This window comes from Pogona vitticeps, chromosome 3 (assembly GCF_051106095.1).
Source record: "Pogona vitticeps strain Pit_001003342236 chromosome 3, PviZW2.1, whole genome shotgun sequence".
NCBI classification, from domain to species: Eukaryota; Metazoa; Chordata; class Lepidosauria; order Squamata; family Agamidae; genus Pogona; species Pogona vitticeps.
The window spans coordinates 83,870,907-83,896,317 of NC_135785.1; the positions used below are offsets into that span (position 1 = coordinate 83,870,907).

General features: G+C 44.8%; 1 protein-coding gene across 2 annotated transcripts; it reads right to left on the minus strand.

Annotated features, from left to right (window-relative positions):
• Nucleotides 1–766: 766 nt before the first annotated feature.
• RPP30 (ribonuclease P/MRP subunit p30) lies at nucleotides 767–25,149 on the minus strand. 2 transcript variants are annotated; one of them, XM_020803204.3, is made up of 11 exons: nucleotides 24,978–25,149; nucleotides 23,508–23,563; nucleotides 21,048–21,104; nucleotides 16,152–16,226; nucleotides 14,474–14,545; nucleotides 11,587–11,676; nucleotides 10,357–10,473; nucleotides 7,709–7,738; nucleotides 3,060–3,097; nucleotides 2,343–2,422; nucleotides 767–1,183 (listed from the first exon to the last, which is right to left on the minus strand). In XM_020803204.3, exons 1-11 carry the CDS (start codon nucleotides 25,057–25,059, stop codon nucleotides 1,077–1,079), a joined length of 804 nt encoding a protein of 267 aa, XP_020658863.2. In that variant the 5' UTR covers nucleotides 25,060–25,149; the 3' UTR covers nucleotides 767–1,076. The 2 variants fall into 2 exon arrangements, with proteins under 2 accessions (XP_020658863.2, XP_020658864.2); XM_020803205.3 differs by lacking the exon at nucleotides 24,978–25,149 and adding an exon at nucleotides 24,623–24,759.
• Between the last annotated feature and the right edge of the window lie 262 nt (nucleotides 25,150–25,411).

Genomic DNA, 25,411 nt, shown 5'->3' on the forward strand with positions numbered 1-25,411 from the left:
AGTGTGAGGAGGGGGACGATTTTTGCAGAGAGGCAAGAAGGCCAATTACAATCTACCTCAGGGAAGATAAGAGGGGGGTGTCAAATGGGAGAACAGGCGTTCTCAGATAACGAAGCAGAAATAGCCAGGCAAGCCTTCCTTCACATGCTCCACTTAGGCTCAAGATGGCTACTTTGTCTTCAGCTTGGCAATGGATTAGTTGTGTCTTACTCATGTTAACTACAAGTTGCCTGCTGCAAAAGTGCCTTCAGTCTAACAAGGACTGCAGTGGGACCTTCTTCCTCTGCAGTTCTCAGTGCTGTTCCAAAACCACATGCAGGGGGTTTTCCAACAGAAAGCCTTGAGGCAGGATTTGAAAGCAAACAGGACACCCTCCACATTTAACTGACGCTCACCGTCGTCAGTAAATGTTCGCTGTCAAATCCTGGCCCCAGAAGCTTCACATAGCCACCCAGACCCACAGCCACTGCTTTCCCAGATCTTCTCCTGTTGCATTGCAGTCAATGGTAGGGCAAATCTTGATAATGCAGTCCTACTTAACATTATCCTCGTGGATGTAACATGAACAACCCCCACGTCCCCGATACAGCTGTGGAACTGTAGCAACCTGAAGGGCAACATGGATTCCTACTGCGGAGGGTGCAGTATCTTCACATGGACACACACACCTGTTGCTCTGCTCCCTGAGGCTCACATTTGTAGACTAATTTGATGAACCAGTGTCAGGATTCCTAAGCAGTCCAGTTGCAGGAGCAACAAGGAAATCTGCATTCCCAGTAATATATTTAGTAGCAGAAAATACATATGGCAAATATATATAGTAGCAGAAAAAGCAACTGGACAAGAGCAGTCTGTGCGGGGGGTGGGGAGAGTTTACAGCAGAAAAGGGAGTCTGAAGAATATAGTCAGAACTGGTCCATATACTCCTACTGAGGATTCCCTACAATAAACTGTGGTATTTTCTTGAGGAAGAACAGTGACCACAATGTCTCGAGCCATTCCATCCAGCCATTCCCAGAATGCCACATGAAGGTTTAAAGGCAGGCGAACGGGCACTGCTGTGAAGATTCTGCTTGTCACAAAGCTGTCTTGGCTTTTTTACTGGCAGGAGTGGTCTCATCTTCTTCTGAGGTCCGAGGCTTCTTCTTCGTATATACTACGCCTGAGGCGGTCTTTCTGGTTTCTGAAATTCAACAAAGAGAGACTTTTAAACATCCCAAAACCCACAGCCTTTGGTTGTGCTTGCAGATGGTGGCTGGCATTTGGCATCACCAGCTGTGTGGCGCACGAATTTGTGCTGGTGGTCTGCCAAGCACAGCCAAAGAGGCCACTCCCACAGAACTGGTGCAAACTGGCCTGCCGGAGTCACTACGCCCATCTGAGCAGATGCTACATTATAGTGGCACACAAGGCTAAGAGACGCATATAAAACCTCAGAATTAGGTCAGCGCAAAACACTCCTTGCCCTTCCCAGGTAGGCACACTTAGGGAGTCAAGGAGCCTATTTAAGGCCACTTAAGATGACAGAATGTTCATACATTCATTGCTCATTCAAAACAAGTATTCAGGTAACACTAAATTTAAATGTCAAACTGTAATAAAAGTATTCCTATGTCTCAAATGGGGGGGGGGGGCGGGGCGGCTGTGGCCCTCCAGATTTTACTGAACTGCAATTGCCTAAATTGTGCGTGTTGATGGAGGAGGATGGGAGTTGTAACCCATCTGGAGGGCAAACAGGAAGAGAAACAAAGAGCAGGGAGAAGAGGAATTTTCTCGGTAATAATAACTGCTACTGCGGAGACTTGAAAGGTGGTGCCCAAATAATGTTCAAGCAGCAACTCCAACTTTTGTGCCCCATGTTCTTTCTGTTAAGCAGGAATGTTGCAAAGCTTTGTACCTTGCAGGTCACTGCCAAAAACTCTTACAATCAGTGCGGATCCAAAATGGATCCTGTGGGCCAAGCTGTCTTCTACATGTTTGATTTCAGTCTTCCACTCCCTTCTTAAACAATTTTTAAAGCAAGTCCTATTGATTTTGACAGAGCTAGAATTCCAGAAAGCACATTTTGAATGGCAGTATTCCTCTTCTTAAATTTCCACTTGATGCTACGATTACAATTTGTATGCAAATGTACATCTCCCTCAAGTAACTGAAGACATCCAGCAATGGGTGAGGAAAACACAAGTTCATCAGAAGATAAGCTTCTTGCCTGAAGGAATGTGCGACAGACAGATGCACATGCCCGCTTACTCCTACTATGTACTACTTACATTATAATTCATGATGAACTACATTTAACTCAAATGACCAATAGCAAACATAGTTGAACAGCTTTGGCTCACCTCCATGAAGCAGGACCGCTCTGCCATTCGTCGAAACAGCTGCCTTGGCGTTGCCTTCAGAGAGACCAAAAAGCCACCCTCTGCCAATTACATTAAGGTTCTTAAGGCACAAGGAGGACAAAAGAGGTTCAAGGCATGGCTGGGCTGTGTTTTGGTATGACTCAACAAGTGTGAAAGAGGGACAGGGATAGAAAACTGAGCTTGGAAAGAAACCAAACGTGTGATCCACACACAAATCCTACTACAGTCCACAGTTTTGTGCATATCAGATTTTTAAAATCTGGGTCCCTCAAAGTCCAAAACAAAACAAACGGCGCATCTTCATTCCCTATCTCTGCTTGTTTAGGCCAATCCTCACATTTTCAGGTGATCGTTTACTCTGCCTCCTTTAACTCTTTCAGCCAGCATTCTCAGCCCCATGGGATGAGTGGGGCTTAGCCCTCCCAAAAAGGCAGCGTTTCCATGTCTGCCTCCAGCCATCAGCACATTGCTCCTTCTGTCTCTAGGCTCCCCCCCCCCTTGAGGCTCCCTCCTCCTCCTCTGAAAACTGGCCTTCACTTTTCCTACGGAACCACAACCATTTTACCAACACGCTGCTATTGCCGACAATGTTATTTGTCAGCGGGAGAGGTCAGAACAATGCCAGGGACTTTATACCACAAAGTGGGTGACATTTTCAATCTCTGAAATGCATAAACACATGTGTTTAAAGGATACAAGTTAGCCACATCGTATGGGCCTCGGAGTTGCAGGGGCTGCAAGAGAAAATAAAACCGCAGTAGGCAGAGTTGCTAAATGATAAACCTGTAATTGTGTCGCTCAGTGTGAGGGCACTGCATAATGGCAGCAATATTACCTAATCAAAAGGTAGAGGCTAGAATTTTTCCCCTTTTGCCAGAAGCAAAAACCAAAACCAAAAACAAAAAAAACTCATTTATTTCAACAGTGGCAGTTTGCGCTCTGCAATTATTTTACATCACCAGCGAGATTTGGGGCGAGCTTCTAGAAGACACAGCACAATAACTGACCATGGGTAAATGGCATATGGGTTTTCCTGAATGTGAGATATTTTCAGAGCATGGAAATTTTCCTTTAAGGGGGCAGAGCTCCCAGAATGCCACAGCCAGCATGGCAGTGGCCATGGGATTCAGGGACTTTTCATCCCAATATAACTACTAACACTTCCCCGTTTCCAGATATCTCAGTGTCCCAGGGGTGAGCAACGTTCTGATAGGTACAGGCTGCACAAGTTCAGGATCGCAAGCATGAACACAGAGCCGTCTCCCCACCGTTTCCCATGTCGCTCTCCCTTTCCTCCACAGAGGTAGAGAAGTCTCAGTCTCCTCTCTCTAAGAAGTGCAAGCCCACTGAGAAAGTTAGGTTACCTACCTGTAACCATGGTTCTTCTAGTGGTCCTCTGTGAATTCACACAAATGGGTTTATCCTGAGCCTGTGCAGGACGTTCGGAAGATTCTAGAGCTTAGGAAAAAGAAACAATTTAGTCCGCCCGTCCCCCCAAGGGTATGAGCTCCGCCTCCTCAACCTTCCTTTCAGTTCCCTAGTCTGCCGTTACCATATGGAATAGATATTTAAGAATGGTATCATGACAGACAGCAGGGAGGAAGGAAGGGATGTGTGAATTCACAGAGAACCACTAGAAGAACAACGATTACAGGTAGGTAACCTAACTTTCTTCGTAGTGGTCTCTGTGAATGAACACAAATAGGTGATTAGCAAGCTGTACTCACTGGATGGAGGGCAGTCATGGTAGCAGAGATGACAGAATTGCCCTTCCAAGTGCAATATCATTTTTGGCCCTGACATCGAGGTGATAGTGCTTTGCAAACGTCAGGGGATTCGACCAAGTAGCCGCTTTGCAGATATCCTGTATCTGAACGCCTCTGTGCAGAGCGGTCGAAGTAGAGACGGCTCGAGTAGAGTGGGCCTTTAAATAGTCCAGTATTGGCTTGCCTGCAAGCTGATATGCCAACTGTATTGATTGCACTATCCACCTTGATATGGTTTGCGGAGAGGCAGAAGTACCCTTACTGGGTCCATGATAGCACAAGAAGAGACGTGGAGAGCGTCTAAAGTGCTTCGTCCTGTCAAGACAGAAGGCAAGAGGTCTTCTGACGACTAGAGTATGGAGCTTACGCTCAGGTTGTGTGGCTGGCGAAGGAAATAGTTTCGGTAGCACAACAGGCTGGTTGAGGTGAAAGTCCAATACCACCTTGGGAAGGAAAGACACGTTGAGGTACAAAGTGACTTTGTCAGGATGGACCTGTAGGTATGGAGGGTCTGATCTTAGGTCTGAGAGTTTGCTAGCACGTCTAGCACAGGTTATGGCCACAAGAAAAGCAGTTTTGAGAGAAAGTAACTTTCTGTTACAGGTTGCCATCAGTTCAAATGGCGGTTTGGTAAGTGCTTCAAGTACAAGTCGAAGCGACCATTGAGGAACATGTTGTTGTGAGGGCGGTCTGATGTTCTGCAAGCCCTTTAGAAATCCTTTGACTGTAGGATGGGAGAAGATTTTAGCGGAACCAGAGTGGAGAGGTTGGTGAGCAACAATAGCCGAGATGTATACCTTAATAGTTGAGTGCGCAAGACTGAGATTAAAGAGATGCAGTATGAAGGTAAGTGTGGTCGAGAGGGAGGCTGGGAATGGGGTAAGTCCCTCATTTACTTGGAATGAATAAATTTAATGAAGGGCTTCCACTTATTATTGTATAGGCAAGAAGTGGACGGTTTCCGAGCGTGGTCTAAGATCGCACAAAATTAGGGGTTATCCTCCATGCCATCAGGGATGGAGAAGGGCCCTGTGTTTCTGGGAGAGGTGGGACAGTATTGGAGGTAAGTGGAACATCTCCTCCGTTATTTCTCTGAGGTGGGCGAACCACGGCTGTCGTGGCCACCACGGGGCAATGAAATGCAAAGAGGTCTATGGTAGGCTGGCCCCATCAACGACATACGTCTTGAAAGATTGTCTCATTGAGAGACCATTAGTGCATCCTGGTGGGGAGCCTGCTCAGACGGTCTGCTAGGTAGTTGTCCTGTGATGAAATATGGATTGCTTGTGGGAAGATACAGTGAGCATGGCATTATTCCCAAAACTGTAGGGTTAGGCGAAGGAAGGGCAGGGATCGAGTTCCTCCCTGTCTGTTTATGTCGTGCATAGCTGTGGTATTGTCTGTGACGAGCTGCACTGCTTTCCCTTCGATACGTGGAAGGAAAGCTCGAAAAGCCTTCATGACCAACATTTCCAGCTGATTTATGTGGAATGTTCTTTGTATCCTTGTCTTCGGGCCATGAATTTGCAATCCTTGGAAATGAGCTCCCCAACCTGAAGGACTGGCGTCCGTTGTGACCTGTATGGATAGGTAAGGAGACTGAAAGACTCTGCCCATCGACAGAATGCGGGCAACTGTCCACCAAATGAGATTGTCCAGTATATGTGGCATGACCGATAGTTTTTTCATAGGGGAGTCTGTAAAGGGATTGAGTTGTTGGAGGAACCAGGATTGAAGTGACATGAGTTTGAGTCTAGCATGGAGGACCACCAGAGTTGTGGATGCCATGAGGCCCAGTAAGCGTTGGACATCCAATGCAGTCACGGTTTCGAGAGGCCAAAATTGTTGTATCGCCATCTGGATTTTTACGATTCTTTGAGCAGGTAGAAATGCTCTTGCTTGGATTGAGTTGAGTCTTGCTTCTATATAATCAACGATCTGAGATGGAATCAGATACAATTTTTGTCAATTGATTTTCAAGCCGAGTTTGTCTAGGATGTTGAGGGTGGTATTGGTGGCTATAATGTCATCTTGGTAAGATTTTGCAACCAGAAGCCAGTCGTCGATGTAAGGGAAGATCTTTATTCCCTTGGTACGGAGATAGGCTACCACCGGAGCCATGCATTTGACAAATGTCCTGGGGGCTGTGGAGAACCCGAAGGGGAGGGCAGCAAATTGGTAGGTGGTGTTGGTAACTGATTCCTCGGAATCAGAGGAATTTTCGATGAGATGGATGAATGGAGATGTGGAAATAGGCATCCTTTAGATCGATGGTGACAAACCAGTTTCCCTGTGATAGAAGAGGGAGAATGGAATCAAGCGGTCGATGATGGAACCTTGGTGGCAACTGGCTTAGGTGGTTTTACTGAATCCTTGGGCTTAACCAGTAATGGCGTTGAGGTGAGTGAAGATTGCTTAACTGGGCTGGGAGCTGATTTAGAAGTCTCCGCGCGAGGTGTCGGTGTAAGGAGGGCAGGCATCTCCATAATGAGAGTCTTTTCGTAGAGGAAAGAACGAAGCTGTTGGAGCCGGAGTTTAAAAGCCTGCTTAGAAAGGCTGCACGACTGGGTGCAGTGCATGACTGGCCACGATGGAATTCCCCCAGGCAAAATGAATACTGATCATGCCCGTCTGTTAGAGGGCTCTTTCGTGAACAAAACAGAGCACTGTTTGAAGCCCCGAGGGCCCATAAAAGAAAAAGGGAAAGCAAAAAGAGAAAATGGAGGGGGAATCTGTTGGCGGGGGGGGAGGCGGGAAGGGCGATAGAACGGGGAAAAAATTAAATCTATTAAGTTCTACTGGACCAGTGTGGAATAAAAATAAGAGAATCAAATAGTAAAGAAAAGAAAGCCAAACAGGCTAGGAAACTTTCCTTAAAGTCTCTCTACTATTCCAAATATCCTAGTGGAATGGGGGGAAAAGAGGAACTGAAAGGAAGGTTGAGGAGGCGGAGCTTATACTCTTTGGGGGGGGAATTAAATTGTTTCTTTTTCCTAAGCTCTAGAATCTTCCGAACGTTCTGCGCAGGCGCAGGATAAACCCATTTGTGTGAATTCACAGAGATCACTACGAAGAACACTGATCATACTCATAACAGCCACCACACTTGTGGTGGTTCAAAGCTCTGTATTGGGGGTGTGCAGGGGACAGGGAGGCCTGATCCCTCTCCCATCCCGACAGAGAGACTGTGCCACCTAGTGGGCAGGGAAGAGCATGACCTTCAAGGCAAGGAAAGTGTGCTGAGACGTGACTCCTCACATACCTTCCTTCCCCTCCCCACCATGTCCTTACCAGCTTGCCAAGAAGGTGTGTGGTGGGCTTGGTGGAGGAAAAGGTATAGGGGCAGCTCTTCCCCAATGCTTCCCCTCTCATGGGCAAAGCAAAAGCAAAGGGACTCGGGGGCATCTGCACAGACCGCGAGTGTGCTACCAGAGTGTATGGACAGGTGTGAGGTGTCAATGCTACTCTGTTTGGAAAACAGAAATGTAAAGGGGCAATGTAAGATGGATTTCAGCAATCTATGAATCCTTTCAAAATTAAACTGCACACACAGACCCACAAGCATACAGATACACTCACCTTTTCTGCTGCACTGGACAAAATTATATTCTAGGAAACAAAGAAAATGTTACTCATTTAAAAAAACAACAACAAAACCCTGTTTAATCTAAATATAAGTTGTTGAACGTGTCTCTTTTTTTCAACAGTGTGGTGCCCCCAATGATCAGTCCTGTCCCTGCTCACAAGACGGCCACACAATGCTTCAGTGTGAGCAACCTCCCATTCATTTCTGGCACTCCCCACAACAACCCTGTGACATAGGGTTAGGCAGAGAGAAAGGGGCCTGAGTTCTCTCTCTCTCTCTCTCTCTCTCTCTCTCTCTCTCTCTCTCTCTCTCTCTCTCTCTCTCTCACACACACACACACACACACACACACACACACACACACACACACACCCCACACACACACCAGGGAGCTGTGTGAGGATTTCAGTTCTGCCATCCGTCTTAGTCCTCCACACTAAATACTACACCATGATGGTGCTTGGAATGCTAAGCAGAAATCCTTAATTCCAACCTTAAATGATGCAAACTAAAAAGATTTGCAAATGGATTTGAACAATTTGTCTTCGAAAGGACATATATATTAATCTGATGTTCAGCTATAATCAGTGTCCACTGCTTATTAAGGAGCAACAATGATGGTGAACAAGGCAGATACCCAATTTAATTTTTTTAGCCACAGAGACACACCAAGAGAGGAAGGTGCAAGCACTGTTCATGTCCGAGCCACAGGAATTCATATTCAGCTCAAGCACTCAGGTTTTGGAGACCTTGGCCTTGCATGGAATTTTGGGAAGTTATTGTTTTGCATCAGAAATCCCAGAATCCCACAAGCCAGCAAGGTGAGCTCCAGTCCAACAAACATCTTTCCAAATATTCTAGAAAATATTTTGTTTCGGCAAAAAAGCCCGGATGCTTCAGAAGTAGAATTCTGCACTGAACACACCCTTCTACATTCTTGCAAAGTAATCCAGAGATACGTGCCACTCTGATGAAGCTTTAGGTGGAAAGCGCCTGATGGAGACTCCATTGCACACCCCAATGTAAGCTCGGAATTTTGCTCCCCAGCCTGCTTCCAACTCTGCCCTTTAATTCTTTGTTCCAAATAAAAGATGGGAAGACAATCACATAATGAGTAACAGAGTTTTGGGAAAAATAACAACATGCTTAGAGGGACGGGCCCAGCCATGGGGAAAGTGTTGTCAGGATCCTTTTACACAAGGCTCCTATCAAAAAAAGCGCATTCCATCACTATTCAAGCCAACAGTCTTCAAAAGCTGGTTGCCATTCCTGGCAAAAGGAGACAAGGGTTGAAAGGTGAGAACTTTCAAGAAGAATCCCTTTTCCAGTCTCCTTTGTAGAGTTGAGGCTCCACTCTGCAATAACACACGGGGCGATTAGGTCCCTTCTGAGTTTGCAGGGTTCGTGATCATCCCTCCCAGTACCAAGTGTGAGTGATCTGCTGGAAAGGAAAAAGGGGACACACTGAACTCAAGATAGGTTAGTTGGCACAATCCAAAGACTTCTCAGGCACTGGTTTGTCAATTAAATGGAAGGGGGAAAGCAGAACAAAGATCCATGCTCAGTAGTTCCCACAGAATATTTATTCCAGAGCTTAGAATACCAATGTTCAGGGTATCAGTTGAAGAAAAAGGGGCAGTGGTAGAAGGAACTGGTTTTCTTTACTCCTTAACTGGTCACAATATGCTAAGGTGCAGGAGGGATGTACACTTAAAAGACTATCTGGTTCCCCTGGGATTACTCATGGAATAGGTGGGGGGAAGAGATCCCCTTTCTATGTCCCATCACACATTTATTTAATTTTAATTTCAGGTAAAACATGTTGACTCCTCACCTGTATAGGCTACCAGGTCAGATGACAAAGGAACAAAACCAGTTTGTCAGCTGACAAATAAAAAGGATTAACACAAAAGGAAAAAGGGATGGGTAGGGAAGAGGAAAAAGCCAAACCCTGCCATCACTTCCTAAAGTTAGTGCTACCACCATGAAATGCTGCGGTTTTCTTTGTGAAAAGGAGGAAGGTTTCATGAAGAAGGGAAACATTTCCTATTCTCTTTTTCTGAACTGACCATCCAGAAGCCAAACAGCACTTCAACTCTCTTGCTCCAGAGCACGAAGGATCCAGAGCAGTAGCACTGCTGTGGGAGGAGGGAAGAGGAAGAAATTTAACGCATGTCGGATTACAACCCTCATGGTCCTGCTCTCTGGCCATCCTGAATAAGGCTGATGGGATCTGTAGTGCACATCTGGAGTCTTCACATAGTCCTCACACTTGTGCTAGGCAGCTGTGGAAGGGCTGGCCTTTCATTCCACATCTTCCCACATGGCTGTCCAAGGGAAAGGCACCAAATGCCTGTTTGGGCAGGAGAGGCAGCTGCGTTACCATCCACAGCGCTGCCTCTGATTTCTCCCAGGATTCACAGAGTTTTCTGGGTTACAAAGAAACTGAACAAGAAAATATTTTCACCGTCATTAGAAACAGGCCCGTCGCCTTCATCAGACAGCATGCGTTGACAGTCTCATTAATTTCACAACCACTCCAAAGACAAAGATTCTAGGCCACCTACGCTCAAGACAACGAGCAAACTGGAAATGGTTCAGAGGCAAGAATCAGGGCAACTGCTTTCATTTTTAACCTCACCTTTCCGCGGCAGATCTGCATCAGGCTGAGCGCGTTTGAAATGGTGTACCTCCTCATGGTGGAGTCTTTGATGGCAGGCACGTAAACAAGTTCAAAGTAGATGCCTCGGTCTATTGCCTTCACAGGTAAGAAAAGCAATTAATAAGCAGGCACTGAACAGAGTAACACACCAAGCTGCACAGTTAACTGCTTATTACTGATATATTTCCCCCCCCCCCTCACCTGCTCTGTGAAAGAAAGGCAACGTGTGGGATCAAGCATCTGCTCTGGAAAAGGAGGCACCCATGCTTCTGACATACAGAACGTTTAAAAACAAAACACCACCATCATTTCCATCAGTGCATCTGGATTTCTGAATCATTAGCCATTCCCTAGCAGCAGCTCCAAACTCCAAAGGCAGGCACATCAAACTAGCTTTGGAGAAGCAAAGTCAGCCCAGAACGAGGAGTCCCATACAGCCCAAGAGTGAGCATCTTCGGCTTTTTTTTTTTTGCATAGTACAGTTACTTCACGCACAGAGTAAAAGCCAGCCGGATAAGGTCACTGAGCCTCAATGTGCTCTGGAATGCCAGTGGGCATACTGGGAATGGAGGGCGCCATCTCCCAACACAACAGGCAAAGGGGTAGCGATGGAAGGAGGCCAACTAGTCATGAACACAAAGAAGGCCAAAGCTAAGCTGCAATGGCTTTGTCTCTCCAATACACAGACTGGAAAGGAGAAGCCTGCCTAGTTCTGGAAGACCCAAACATTTCAGTCCCATCAAGGTGTCAGCTGGGGAGTCAGGCGTGAGCATTCACATGCACATGACACGGGCGTTGAGAGGAGGCTCAGGTCGATCCTACCTCCACCAGCCTGCCCCAAAACACAGACATGGAGAGGGGGGAGGCTGTGCTGGTGTTGCCGAAAGAGGCAAAGAAAGGCTACAATCTCCTCTTCTCCTGCCAGCAACCCTAATAGGGGACCTGATGTGTTTTTCCAAAGCCACCGAAGACCTTCAAGAGGCAAGTTAAAAAACAAAACAAAAATGCAGCCAAAGACAAATATTGTAGTGCAACAAAAATAAGAAGCCTTAGCAGACTGCGTGACATTTTCATGTAAGCTCTGGCCCAGATATCGTGCTCCAAGAGCCTGACAAAGTGGACTGCAATCCACAAACACTCACACTCAAATAAATGTGTTCGTCCCGAGGGTGCTGCAACATTTATAGCAATGTCTCCAGAATCTCTTACCACATTAACGGAGGGTCTCTTGATGTAGAAGGGCAGCTTTTCGGTTACGTGGAGGCACACAAGATCCACGTCTAAGGTTGTGCAGGCCACCTGTGTTAAAAAGCCAACTTTTATTTTTAGAAATGGCACACCTGAAAAAGATAATGCTGCACAAACAATCACACTCCACATTCCCCACCATGTATTAGCACCAAAGAGCCCTGGAGCAGAACACAACAGCTTAGAGGAAAGCACTTTTCTCTCTCTCTTTTTCTTTCTCCATCACCCTTTCCTTTTATATCCTTTCTTTCCATAATATAGACCGAAGGGGTTGCTGTTGTTGTTGTTGTTTTGGCTGACAAAAAAGCCACTCTGAGAGGCCTTCCAATTCAGAAAAGCTCACTCACAGCAGTGATTCTCAACCTTGGGTCACCCAGGTGTTCTTGGACTACAACTCCCAGAAACTCCGGCCAGCACAGCTGGCGGTGAAGGCATCTGGGAACTGAAGTCCAGAACACTTGGGTTATCCTGGAAACCACCGACATACAGGACCCTTAATGTCCAAGGGCTGGGTTCCACCATAAATAAAAATCAGGATCTAACTACAAATTCAGGATATTGTATGCGCTGGTCCCAAAAACTGGACAAAAAAGTACATGAAATCCTAGAACTGGCAGGATCTCCAGTTAATGAGTACAGGAAGGCAGTCATTTCAGAGCCAAACAGTGACTGCTGTTGGGGAGAAGCTAGTCATATTTTTTTTATTATTATTACCAACATTCCTTCTCAAACCTTGTGACTTAAGACCACAAACAATAGCCAAGAAGTCTTATAACCAGAGGGTGTGGAAATCAAATAGAGAACTTAAACAAACCTAAATAAGGTTCCACAGAATGTGGAAAGAATGGCCTCCTTCTCATAGTATTAAAAATTACTGCCTTTATTTACACAGGGATTTTTTTTCTTTAAGCTTTACATCTATAAGTGTAATCCTCAGAACAAGTCAGTAGAGTAGGGCAGTATTATTGGTAGGCTACAACTTACAAGGAGTACGTTGCTTCTCTAAGGAGAGTTCAAGCTATTCCTGTGGTTTGGAAATTTTACTTTTCTGGACACACCCCCCCCCCCATTCTAGTTGTTTTGCTGAAAAAAGTAAATTTACCAAATGGTGGGGGCAACTTCTTGCTCGTAGTCAGCAGCTATTAATTCCATTCTTAAAATTTCTGTAGCATTATTTGTATCATGCAAGAGGAGATTGTAAACATAACACAACACTTATCAGGATCGTATATAAAAGCTCATGAGTAAAAAGGGCTGATCCTCCCATAATGAACAACAATGTAAAATATGAGGCATTCATCAATAAAAGCAAAGCTTTGCAGTGAAGGTGAAAGAGGAAGAATGTTCCATAGTTCCCTATTTAATTTTTTTTGCCTTTTTGCCTCCCATAATAGAGGCAATGCCACCACCTGGTGGACATAGGGGTTTCTGCCGCATCACAAGTGCAACTTTAAGTTTAAAATAGAATAAAAGCTGCAGTCATCCTTAAAAATCCTATTTGACAGTAGTAACGAGCACTTTAAGTTGGCTGGATAGGTCAGTGAGAAAGGTATCTGGCTGTGGAGTCGGAGTCTGATTCCCTTCTGCTCATCCCAGAAGAGCCAGACTGTGTTACCCTGAACAAGCTGTACATTCATTTCCAGATATGCTCCCAGAAGAAGGGAACGGTAAACCACTTTGAAGTGCTCTCTATTGAGAAAAACTTACAGAAAGGTTGCCATGTCAGAACTGTCTTGATGAGATGCTGTTGTTGTTGTTGTTGTAAAACTAATCAAGATTTTAAAAACATTGACTGGTATTATAGGACAGATGCAAGCTTTAACAAAAAAAAACCCTAAGTATCTGTTAAATATCGGTGCAGTATGTATGCTGTCCCAATTTTTGTAGATTTTTGCCAATTTCTGTAGATATCATCATCATCATAAGAGCATTTACCCAGTGTTTCTATCATTTCAGAGAACTTGATTTGCATTATTCTCAGTAACCTTATCAGGAGCCTTAGAAGGCTGATAACATTACTGGTAACATTACCTCTTCTATGCTACCTGATGTCCATATATTCTTATGTCCTTATTGCCAATGAGGAGCTAGAACCGAGACATGCCCTGTGAATCAATGGCTGATAAAAGACGAGAACTGGATGACTGCCCACCTCACATGCATAGCCTACTCTCTGAGTTGTACCAACCTGCCGCTAAATGCTATTTAAAAGATGTATCCAAGCGTCTCAGGATCACGCTAGATACAAAGATGTGCAGTCGATTAGCACCTGGAGGAATGGCTCTCTAAAAAATAAATTAGGAGGGATTTAGGATCCAAGGGGGTGAAGGAGGATTTTCTGCCAGTCCCCTGCTTATTTGCATTAGGGGAAAATACTGGTGGGGGGGCATGGGCTGTATAACTAATTAAAAATTACTAACTACTACATAATTACCAACCAACTGATCAGCATAGTGCCTACTTTGCCCTCAGAACAGGCTGAACCGACCTCACTCTTTCCAGATGTTTTGGACACGCTGTGTGATATTGACAAGACACTCCAGCCTGAACCATTTGGAAGGGACCAAACTAGGGAAGGCTCTTTGAAGAAATCTTCCCATTGCATCATGTCAGTAATTTGGAAGCCTCCTTCCTCAAGACTGAACCTGAGTCAACAGCCTTAGGGACTCATAGCTAAACTACCGAACCATATATTTTCATTTTATAAGGACACTGATGTCACATGAAAAAATGTGCAGTGCAAATGCTGGTGCCGGCAATCCCATCTCTCCTGTGCTCCTGCAATATCACATCCCATCTTTCACAGTGAAGTTCAGATGTATAACAAATATATTTTCACCAAACTTACATGGAAGAGTTTCCCATTCTTGGGAAATACAGCAAATATGTCGTAAAACTTTATGTTTGTTGATGTTGCTCTCTAGGTGCAGGAAGAAACAGAGAGATATTTATTAGACAAGCCAGATTAAAAAGAAGCAGAAACCCTAACCAGGCTGTCTCCACTGCTGGACTCACAAAACTCCATGGACAGTTTTTCCAGTTTACTCCCTTCAACAGCAAAGTGTGGAAAAATGACATGTTTTTGAAATTATTTTAAAAGGAAACTAAAACTTTCAAGAGAAACCATATAATTTCTATTTTTCTGCCGAGAGGGAGCATTCTAAGATTCAAGATGAGAACAACAATATAATGGGTGCACTCTGATGATGGAGCACCACCCATCAAATGAAGAGACCCCAAACCTCAGGGCTGAAAAATCTTTAAAATGCTTTAAAGCTTATCTTAGAATTCTGAAAGAAACTGGCAGTAGTGGATATTATGGGTTATCTAGAAAAGAATTCCTGCTGTTCTTCCAATACTGTTAAGAATTCACCCTCATGAGGTGAATTTGCATGAGGGAAACATCAGCTTTATTTCAGAAATTGCCCAAATAGTAACATTAAACAAAAGACAATAACTACCACAAATCATTTGGTGTAGTTAATCATATGGTGATATGGTACAATTAATTATGGAGCAATTACATGATTTGGGATAGATATGTTTTCTAAGAGCTTCTAATGCTGGTATGCTTAAAATAAGGAATCAATAACTCATATAATTAATTACATCAGACCGTCTTTTTTTAAAAAAATGAATGTGTTATACAACGGACTTAAAACTGGGGAAAAGCAGCTGCAAATGGTCCTGTGCTTTTCCCAATTAAAGATTTTATTAAGATTTTTTATTAGCAATAGATACTTAAGCTTTTAATTATTTTTGTCTTACATGTATCAATACCTTAGACCTTTTATTAAGTAAAGGTAAAGGTTCCCCTTGACAATTTTTGTCCAGTCGTGTTCGACTCTAGGGGGCGGTGCTCATTCCCGTTTCCAAGCCATAGAGCCAGCGTTTTGCCCGAAGACAATCTTCCGTGGTCACATGGCCAGTGCGACTTAGACACGGAACGCTGTTACTATCCCACCGAGGTGGTCCCTATTTATCTACTTGCATTTGCATGCTTTCGAACTGCTAGGTTGGCGGGAGCTGGGACAAGTGACAGGAGCTCACTCCGTTGCGTGGATTCGATCTTACGACTGCTGGTCTTCTGACCCTACAGCACAGGCTTCTGCAGTTTAGCCCGCAGCGCCACCACGTCCCTTCTTAGATCTTTTATTTAAAAAACCCAAATTATGATTTTGGGGCCCTTGCCAGATATGGTAGAAGAGTCTTCCACAAGTTAACAATGTGTTCTGGAAAAAGGAAATACCCTTTCATCTCTAGTCTTCCTTTTCAGAATACAAAAGATTCTAAACCACTATATTCTTTTTCTTTCTTTACGTGTGTGTGTGTGTGTGTGTGTGTGTGTGTGTGTGTGTGTGTGTGTGTGTGTGTGTGTGTGTGTGTGTGTGTGTGTGTGTGTGTGTGTGTGTGTGTGTGTGTGTGTGTGTGTGTGTGTGTGTGTGTGTGTGTGTGAGAGAGAGAGAGAGAGAGAGAGAGAGAGAGAGAGAGAGAGAGAAATCCTGTGAAGAGCATTAGAAACTTACTAGAATATTGCAGTGCGATGGATCAGAAACAACAAGCGTGAGTCTCGATAAAATCTTAATTGGCTTGGATTTCCCCTGCAAAGAAGAAAGTATGAGTGAAGGAGCGTAGCTGAAGCCTAGGCAACAGGCCTCCCACTCATCATTAACAGAAAAATGGAAAATGATCCTGTGTTCAAAATTGATGCCTACACAAGTCCTCTTATCCCCATGGAAGCAAAATGCATCCTTCCCCTTTCTTCAGCTCACAAGAGGTGCTGGCAATTGAACGCTATTTCCAGTCAGACAAAAGGGTTAGAACCGTACTATTGACATCCAAGTGCTCCCCACCAATTCAAGGACTCTCTTTTGCTGTGCTAGAAAGTCAAGTAATTTCCCCCCCATTATAACAAAACACATCCTCATTCACAAAAACAGGCCCAGTTTTGAAGACTTTAGCTGCAACTCCCACCCCGAGTTGCAATTACCTGATGGAAAGTGGGCCGTATTTCCAAATGTCATTTCAACTTCTGAATGATTCTACTGTTGACCTTATTTTTTTTCTCTTTACTTACAAACAGATGTATTTTGAACAGAAAACCTGCTTTTCTGGACAGCAGTTTCCCACCATCCTCCAGTCAATATTGTTATGAGCCATGTTGGCTACGCAATTCTGGGAACTACTGGTGGTGGTGATGATGGAACCCCAACCCTTTCTCAAGTTGTATCCAAATATTTCTTATCCGCATGGCATAGAAGTTTGAGTCTGTACAAGGGTTGGGAGACCTGCGTCCAAACCCTGGCTTGGCCATGAAATGCACCAATCTTATTGCCAGGGAAGGGAAGAGATCTGACTAGCAGTCCTGTCGAGGCTCTGGTTGATGGCTGGCTTGCTGTCATCACCAGGGCTGTTGACATGATCTCTCCTAAACACCCTCTCTGTTGCAGAGCTCATCCACCGCCCTGATTAAACCAGCAGCTGTGAGCTATGAAGTAGAATAGGAGAAGGCTGGAGTGCATTTGGAGACGGAACCCGACGGAATATAATCGGAAAGCTGTCAGGGATCACGACTAACTATTACCTTACTAAGGTGAGGGCTGCTAGTCAAGCTCACTTCGCTGTCCAGATAAGTGAAGCTTCTAATCAGCAGGCAGAACTTTTCCATATAGTCTGCGATCTATCCAGAGTTGGTCACAGTGATTGGCCTCCCACTAGCATCTCACCTGACCAATTTGCAGCATTTTTAAAATCCAAAGTGGAGGCCATCCGCCAGGATCTTATCCCTTATTTTAAAACAGTATATCGAGCAGAGACATCTAGTGCTCTGCTTTGCCCGACGATATGCAATCATTTTCTGCCTGTGACACCAGATATGGTGGACAAAGTGCTTGATCGCCTTTCGTGCCGCCACCTCCTCCCTTGACCTTTGCTCGGCCTGACTAATCAAAGCAGCCAGGCCTGTAACAACAGCATCGGCCACTGCAGTAACTAATGGGTCTCCACAGGAGGGCAAGTTTCCCCCTGTGCTCAAGGAGACACTCATTAGGCCCATAAGGAAGAAACCAAGTTTGGCGGTGGACAACATTGGCAAATATAGGCCCGTCACCCATGTTTCCTTCCTTAGCAAAGTGGTAGAGAGGGTGGTGGCTGACCAGCTCCAGGCGCTTTTGGATGAAGCCAATCGCCTGCCATGGCACAGAAATGGCATTGGCTGCCCTGTTTGATGACCTATTGAGGGAGGCTGACAGAGGCAAAATGTCTCTGTTGGTCCTCCTCTATTTCTCAGCCGCCTTCAATACCGCTGACTATGGTATCGATCTATAAGATCTCTACGGTGTCCTCCTGGGGAGGCTCTCCGAGTTGGGAATCGGTGGTCTGGCACTTATCTGGCTCCAATCCTTCTTGGGAGACCATCCTCAGAAAGTACAGCTTGGGGACAGTGTATCGGCCCCGTGGAGTCTCAACTGTGGGGTTCCGCAGGGCTCGATTATTTCCCCAATGATGTTTAATATCTATATGAGGCCGCTGGGTGGGGTCATCAGCTGATGACATGCAGCTCTACATCTCCTTTTTTCCCAACAACAGTGGGTGCAGTTCCATCCTTTCAGTGCTGTCTGAAGGCTGAACTGCAATGGATGCAGGAGAATGGACTGAGGCTGAACCTGTACAAGACAGAGGTCCTGAGGGTGGGTGGTTTGGGAAATTCCTTCTCTTTTGGGGGGGTGACTCTCACCGCGAAGAGTGAGATTCACAGCTTGGGGGGGTCCATCTGGATCCGGCGCTCACCATGGAAACCCAGGTAGTGTCAGTGGTCTGCTCTGCCTATTTCCATCTCTGGCGGATTGCCCAGTTGCGTCCCTATCTTGATGTCAAGGCACTCACCACTCTGGTCCATGCGCTTGTAGTCCCAAGATTAGACTACTGTAATGTGCTCTACATGGGGCTACCTTTGAAACTGATGTGGAAGCTTCAAATGGTGCAGAATACGGTGGCCAGACTTCTCACTAGGGTGAGAAAATAGCAGCATATTTTCCCCACTCTGGCTGCCCTGCACTGGCTGCCCGTTTGTTTTCTGCACAGATTTCAAAGTGTTAATGTTGGCATATAAAGCCTAAACGGTTTAGGACCTCAATATCTAGCGGAATGCCTGCTCCCACCTAGATATACCTGAATCGCTCGTTCTAGCCAAGATGGGTGGCTCAGGGGCCTTACACCAAGGGAGGCCCAGAGAGAAAGAACAAGAAACTGGGCTTTCTCGGCAGTGGCCCCTCGACTCTGGAACAGTCTGCCCACAGAGATCTGCCTGGCTCCCTCGCTGGGTGTTTTTAGGAGCAAACTGAAGACCTGGCTCTTTAGGCAGGCTTTCCCTCCTGTCATTACATAATTACCTTTGCCATCTTGAGCTATATCATTACTGTTGTCTTTATTTTATTATATTGTTTTTACTTTTATGTATTATTGTTAGCCGCCCAGAGTAGACTTTGGCCTATATGGGAGGGATATAAATTGAATGAATGAATGAATGAACACATAAATAAATATGAGACACTTGGGGGATCTTCTGCTTGAGGCGTTGACATCTGAGTGGGTCTTTTTCCACCTGGTCTAACTCCCAGGGCTGTTGGAAGGACAAGTTATGAAGAAGAGGAGCAACTGACTCCTTCCCTTGAACTTACTGGAGGAAAGGCAGGATATAAATGTCACATCTGAAGCCACATCTAAGGGCCTGGCTGACATGAATTTTTAACAAGGGCCATATGGTGCACTGAGGATGGGGTGCAGATCTTGCAGCATTAGCTCTGCACAGGCCAATTCGGCCACATTAGCAGTTGCAAAGGCTCGGAAAGCATTTTCCCTTGTGCCCGGCAGTTGGTTACACACATTTGATTTGGTTGACTTACAGAGGCTGCAGGCAATGCATTTACCTGGATAAGCTTTCGACGCGTACTTGGGCATTTAGACACATTGAATCATGTGACCCATGCTGGCCCACTTGGATATTTAAAGGATAGGCTTGGAAAAGAAACTCAGCTGAGTTCACACTGCCCCACCAAAAATGTCTCCTCTTTGCCTCCTAGGATGGGCAGGGGGGTGAAATCTATATGCACAAACAATATACCTTTTGGAGGTGAACTGCTTCAAGGCAAGGAACTGCTGGATAGCTCAGTGGCTTGGGTATGCAGCTGCAGAAGCAAAAATTGGAAATTCTATTCCCCACTGTGCCTCCCTAACCAGAGCTGGACTCAATCCAAATGGTCCTCTCCACCTCTGCAGCTCAAAGATTATATTAACTGCTGTAGATACTACCCGTTTCATACTGAGTGAAACGGGTAGTATCTACAGCATGCATCTGATAATGCGTGTAGTAATTGCTTAGCTTGGGACAATCTGCCTCTCAAAGTTACTCCACTTGTGTAGCTACGCAACAGAATTTTGACCAATGCATTCAAAACAGCGATGGAGCCTGTGATGGGGAAATTTTGGTTCTCCTGAAGTTTTAGCGTACAACTCCCATGAGTTGTCCAAGAGTGACAGACTAAGGGACTTCTAGCCCTCCATATGTTTTCAGGCTGCAGGTTCAACATCACCGATGTATGAAACCTGGTGGGAACTTATCCAGAAAACTCTGCACAGAGCTCCCCACCGTGACCATACATGGTGAGCAACATGCTGCTTGGGGGCAGAATACAACCTCCAGGGTTCTTGATTTGTTCCCCCCTGCTACTCCCCTAGCACTGCTACAGTCCGAAATATTTTTCTTTTTTAAAAAATGGTTTTTAAAAGTCCCCTCGAGTTCAATGGGTCCTCCATATCCCTCTCCCATTTTTAATTAATTAAATCCCAGACCTTTTTTTTTTGGGGGGGGGGTAGCACTAGAGTGAACAACTGGGGATTTTTCTGTAAAAACAAACAAACAAACAAAAACCACTCAATTATGCTCAAAATTTTGGGGAGGTGGGAAGAGGTCAAAGACCAGCCCTCCAAGATCCAGGGATGGGGAGGGGCAGCCTCCAGGTCTCTGAGCGTTGCCCATCCCTGCCCTCCCACGCATAAACCTGTTCAATACATATGCACCACTAACGATGGCAGAAATGGAGTGTCCTTGGTCCCAGGTGGCCGAATGGACTGTATCACACCCAACTGCAGAAGCATGAAAATGCAACCCATGTTGACAACAAAGCAATTACTTAGAAATAATTTGTAAACAGGCTTGTTAACTGAGGGCAGCATTTTTTTTGAAAAAAAAAACTCACCTTACATAGGCTCTGCATGTATACAGAGCGATCACATCCCAAGATTTACTTAGAATCTATTTCAAGGAAGTGAACTAAGGATTACTGCTTCAGCAAAGTTTGTAGAACAGTGGGAGCATTTTAAAACAAGTTAAAAAAAAGTATAAGCAACATTCCAGGACGTACCTGCACAAGAGGCACGGTTGAAAACAATTCCGCAGGAGACACTGGTTTGACAATTTCCTAGAGACAAATAGACAAAAAGACATCTAGTAAACACAAGGAACATATAAGTGGACGGAAAAAAATAGCTAGATTTAATAAGTGTAATACAATAAAAGAAAACAAATGAAGCTGAAGATGTATTTTTATACATTGTGCTAGATTGATGGAAAATGTGGTGCAGGCTGAAAAAATCTGCAGAGACCAAATTGAATAGCATGCTTGAGCTTTGGTAATAATCATCATGCGCTGTCAAGTTAATTATGACTTATGGCAGCCCTTTCTATGGTTTCCTAGTTGGAGAATACACAGAAATGGTTTACCATTCCCTTTTTCTGGGGACATTTTGGGACCGGGCAGCCAGCCCAGGCCCACACAGGCTGGCTCCTCTCCCAGGAGGCACAGTAGGGAATCGAACTCCCAACCTCCAGCTCTGCCTAAGCCACTGAGCCATCCAGCCTGCTTCCGCTTTGGTAAACAAGTAAAAAGATTGCAGTACAACCCTATGATACTGTTCAAAGGGAAATCCTACTGAATTTAACAGGGTTTCATCTGATATGTAGTTAATAACAGTGCTGATCAGTTTTACCCATAAACCCTACAAAAATTGCATTATTCTTAATAGTGTTAATATTAAGAATTACTATTCCTTATTCACTCTTATTTCTGCTTTTCCTCACTCCACCCCTTTTGTTCACTGAACATCTAGGGAGGGAAAGGAGAGAGCGCCTGCTGATTTTTGTGCATAACATTCATGCAGCTGCTTAGGCCTGTTTGGGGTGAAGGGGGCAGCTCCCTTTATTTTAGTAGGCTTATGGCATTTCCATGTATTAAATACTTCCTTTGCTGAAATTAATGGGGAAACTCTTGAGGAAGTCCTTTTCCTCACTTGGGAACACAGAAGTCCTGGTCAGACCGCATACGCGAGTGTCCCAATGGGAAAGTCACTGGGCATCATTCTCCGATGTACATTCAGTATGAAGGATTATACAGGGAAGTGCAAACATCCTTGAAGGTTTGAGGATATAACAGCTAAGAAACAGTTCTCTTACCATGTTAGGGTTTTTTTAATGGTCCTCTTTCTTTCTTTGCATCAGACTGTTGCACAATTTAAAATTACAGACATATAGGAAATGTAGGTAAAATTGAAAACAAGTTAAAATGTTAAGATGGATTTTTTTTTGTATTCGCGAAGGCTTTCACAGCCGGGATCTAATGGTTGTTGTGGGTTTTTCGGGCTCTTTGGCCGTGTTCTGAAGGTTGTTCTTCCTAACATTTCGCCAGTCTCTGTGGCCAGCATCTTCAGAGGACAGCACAGAAAAACCCACAACAACCACTGGAGTTTTTTTATCGGAAGCTGGTTACTTCAATAGCATTATATCAGTCATTTGCTAGATCATCTTTTGTGCATATTGTGGGGCATAAACTGAATGGACAAAAAATTGTTTTAAAACCCTCAACAATTATCTGCTTTGCAATATACAAGTTAAAAAGTCAAATAGAGCAGTTGTTTTTCCTGTCTCCCTTTGAGAAAATGACAAGGTAACCACCTTCCCTAGCTGTCTCATAGTAACAGAACAAATAGTTTCTTCCTTGTTTCCAGCCTCTGCCAAAGTTATATTCTTTACTAGGCTTAGAGATTGGAAATGTAATTTTTCCAGTATTCCTCTCCCAGAAACCTCCAGACAACATGGCTAGGGGCCATGATAGCTGGAGGAATCAAATAGTTGTTTCAATAATGGAACTTCTCGAGTTAGCAGACTACAGTGGTGCCTAGCATGATGACGTTAATTCGTTCCGTGAAAATCGCTGTAAAATGAAAACGTCGTCATGCGATTTTAAAAAGTCCATAGAAACGCATTAAAACCCGATTAATACGTTCCTAGGGGCTTCAAACTCACCGTCCAGCGAAGATCCTCCATAGCGCGGCCATTTTCGCTGCCCGTGCATCGAGGAATCCGTGCCAAAAAACAACGGGCGGCCTTTTTTTTTTTAATCCGGTGGCCATTTTGAAACCGCCAATCAGCTGTGGGAAAATCATCACTTTGCGATGATCGGTTACTGAAACAGGGGACCGATCATCGCGAAGCGAAATTCCCCCATAGGGAACATCGTTTTGTGATCGCTTTTGCGATCGCAAAAACATTGACGTAAAGCGATTTTGTTGTCAAACGGAGCGCTTTTAATGTGAGTCACCACTGTATAGTCATTTTTATTGCCTTTAGAGGCAAGCACCAAAAACAGCCCCTACAATAGACCTTTTCATCCTGGTTCCTGCTACTGATGTACTAAACTACAGGTCCCTGGCATCTGTAACTCTCAAAACAGTGCTGGCTGGGGATAGTAGGAATTGAAATCTAATTCATTTTGGATGGTAGCTTGAGGATAGCTGCTGTACATGAGCATTTTCAAAGAGGACCTTACCTTTTTCTTTTCTTCATAGTCAACAACATAATTGATTGCTACAGTCGAATAGCCAACTATAAATAAAATGAGGTAAAATTAAATGGAGAGCAGAGTTTTTAAGAAAGTTAAGCATGATTATGTTCCAAAACAGATCTTTCATATCAGGATATATCAAAGAAACAAAGTTTAGATAGGAAAAAAAATACTGACTTCTCCTGCTAAAAACACAGTATTAGACCACATATATCTTTGGCCTGATCCTGCAGTTCTGTAAGGAAATATTGCCACCTTAATGCTATGTACACAAGACTGTTATTTGCTCTGCCATGTGCTGAGCTGCAATGTGCAGTTTCTGGGCAGATCATGAAAAGAAAAAGCAGCAAATCTGTTGCTATTCAATTTTATTGTCAAATGCAGCAACTATTTGAGATCATTGACAAGATAATACACAAGATTAAATTGTGTTATTTCCACTGGAAACAGAAACTCTCACATAATTAAGATAAAAGAAACCCCCCTCTTTGTATGTCAGGACTTAAAGCAGAATAATCTTAGAAAATATTCCTTCCTGTATATATCATAAGTAAAAACTTTCTTTTTATGAAATCTTTCAGTCTGGAACTTGCCACAAGCAGTGAGGAGGAAGAGAAGGCAACAGATCTTAACATGCCCCTAAAAACATTCTGAAAAGAAAAAAAAAATGCTAGACCACCATGGTTTGTTTCTCTTCTTCACACATCATGTTATACAATATTTTTATTGTTAGCCGCCCAGAGTAGACATGTGTCTAGATGGACGGGGTATAAATTTAAGAAATAAATACTACTTTTGGAGCTGGTAGAACTCAATGGTCTGGGAACCCGAGGGGCAGAGCAGCCTGAATCCCCACTGTGCCTCAGGGAAAATAGGTGAGTGAAAACCACACGGTGTGTGTGTGTGTGTGTGTGTGTGTGTGTGTGTGTGTGTGTGTGTGTGTGTGTGTGTGTGTGTGTGTCTGTGTGTGTGTGTGTGTGTGTGTGTGTGTGTGTTCAATGTGCCCGTGTCAACCTGGGCAAGCTGCATGGTCCCAGAGTAGTAATTTATATTGAGAAAATACCAGGAGGGTCACCACAAGCTGCATAAATTTCACGAACCTTGACGATGATGCATCCACTCTTCTCTTAAATTAAGAATAGCTACTTAGCTTCTCTCCCATGTCATCGTGGCGGATATAACATCCTGCTGGCAACAACCAGCTTTTCCAAGCAAGCAACGGACCCGAGAACGAACCGGAGCAGTGGCGTTACCTAGCCCAGGAGGGAAACTCTTTCATCCCGAACCAAGGCAAAGCGACAGGCTCCCAAACTGCGAGCGGGAAGCAGCGGGAAAACCCCTCCAGCTCCGCCACCCCAGACTTTGCTCTCTTTCCGATCCACTTCCCGCCTTTCACCCCCCCTCCACCCCACCCTTGCCCTGAATGCTTTTGTCCCCGGGCCGCTCGGCACTCACGGTGGGCTGCAGTTTCCACCAATTTCTGCAGCGACTCCTTCTCCTGCAAGTAAGGGATATTCAGGTCCACAAAGCCAGCCATGTTGAATCCACGTGTGTGTGTGGGTGGGTGTGCGGGGAGGGGGAAGAATAACCCCGGCGAGAGAACGGCGTTTACACCTCCCCTTTCGTCCCGCGGAATGCTGGGAATTGTAGTTTTTTAAACCGCAGTATTACCGACACCGTCAGGGAGCGGAAGGGTGCTACGTTTGACTAGAAATGCGGACCTGTGCTTCAAGAAGAGGCGCCGTGAAACACATCGGGATGGCTACGAAAGAAAAATTAGCAAAGGCGCGCAGATATGTCTGTTTATTTGTGGAAGTATATGGCTTCTTTTCCATTGCACGGTGTACTAGTAGGTACATTGGGCTCGGATGGACGGCTCTTCCAGGTGT

Coding starts and splice junctions, on each gene's coding strand:
- RPP30 (XM_020803204.3), bottom strand. CDS start 25,059: ATGGCTGGCTTTGTGGACCTGAATATCCCTTACTTGCAGGAGAAGGAG. Junction 11,677..14,473: donor AGAATGGGAAACTCTTCCAT/GTAAGTTTGGTG, acceptor TTTTTAACACAG/GTGGCCTGCACAACCTTAGA. Junction 2,423..3,059: donor CCATACGATGTGGCTAACTT/GTATCCTTTAAA, acceptor TGTAATTGGCAG/AGGGTGGCTTTTTGGTCTCT.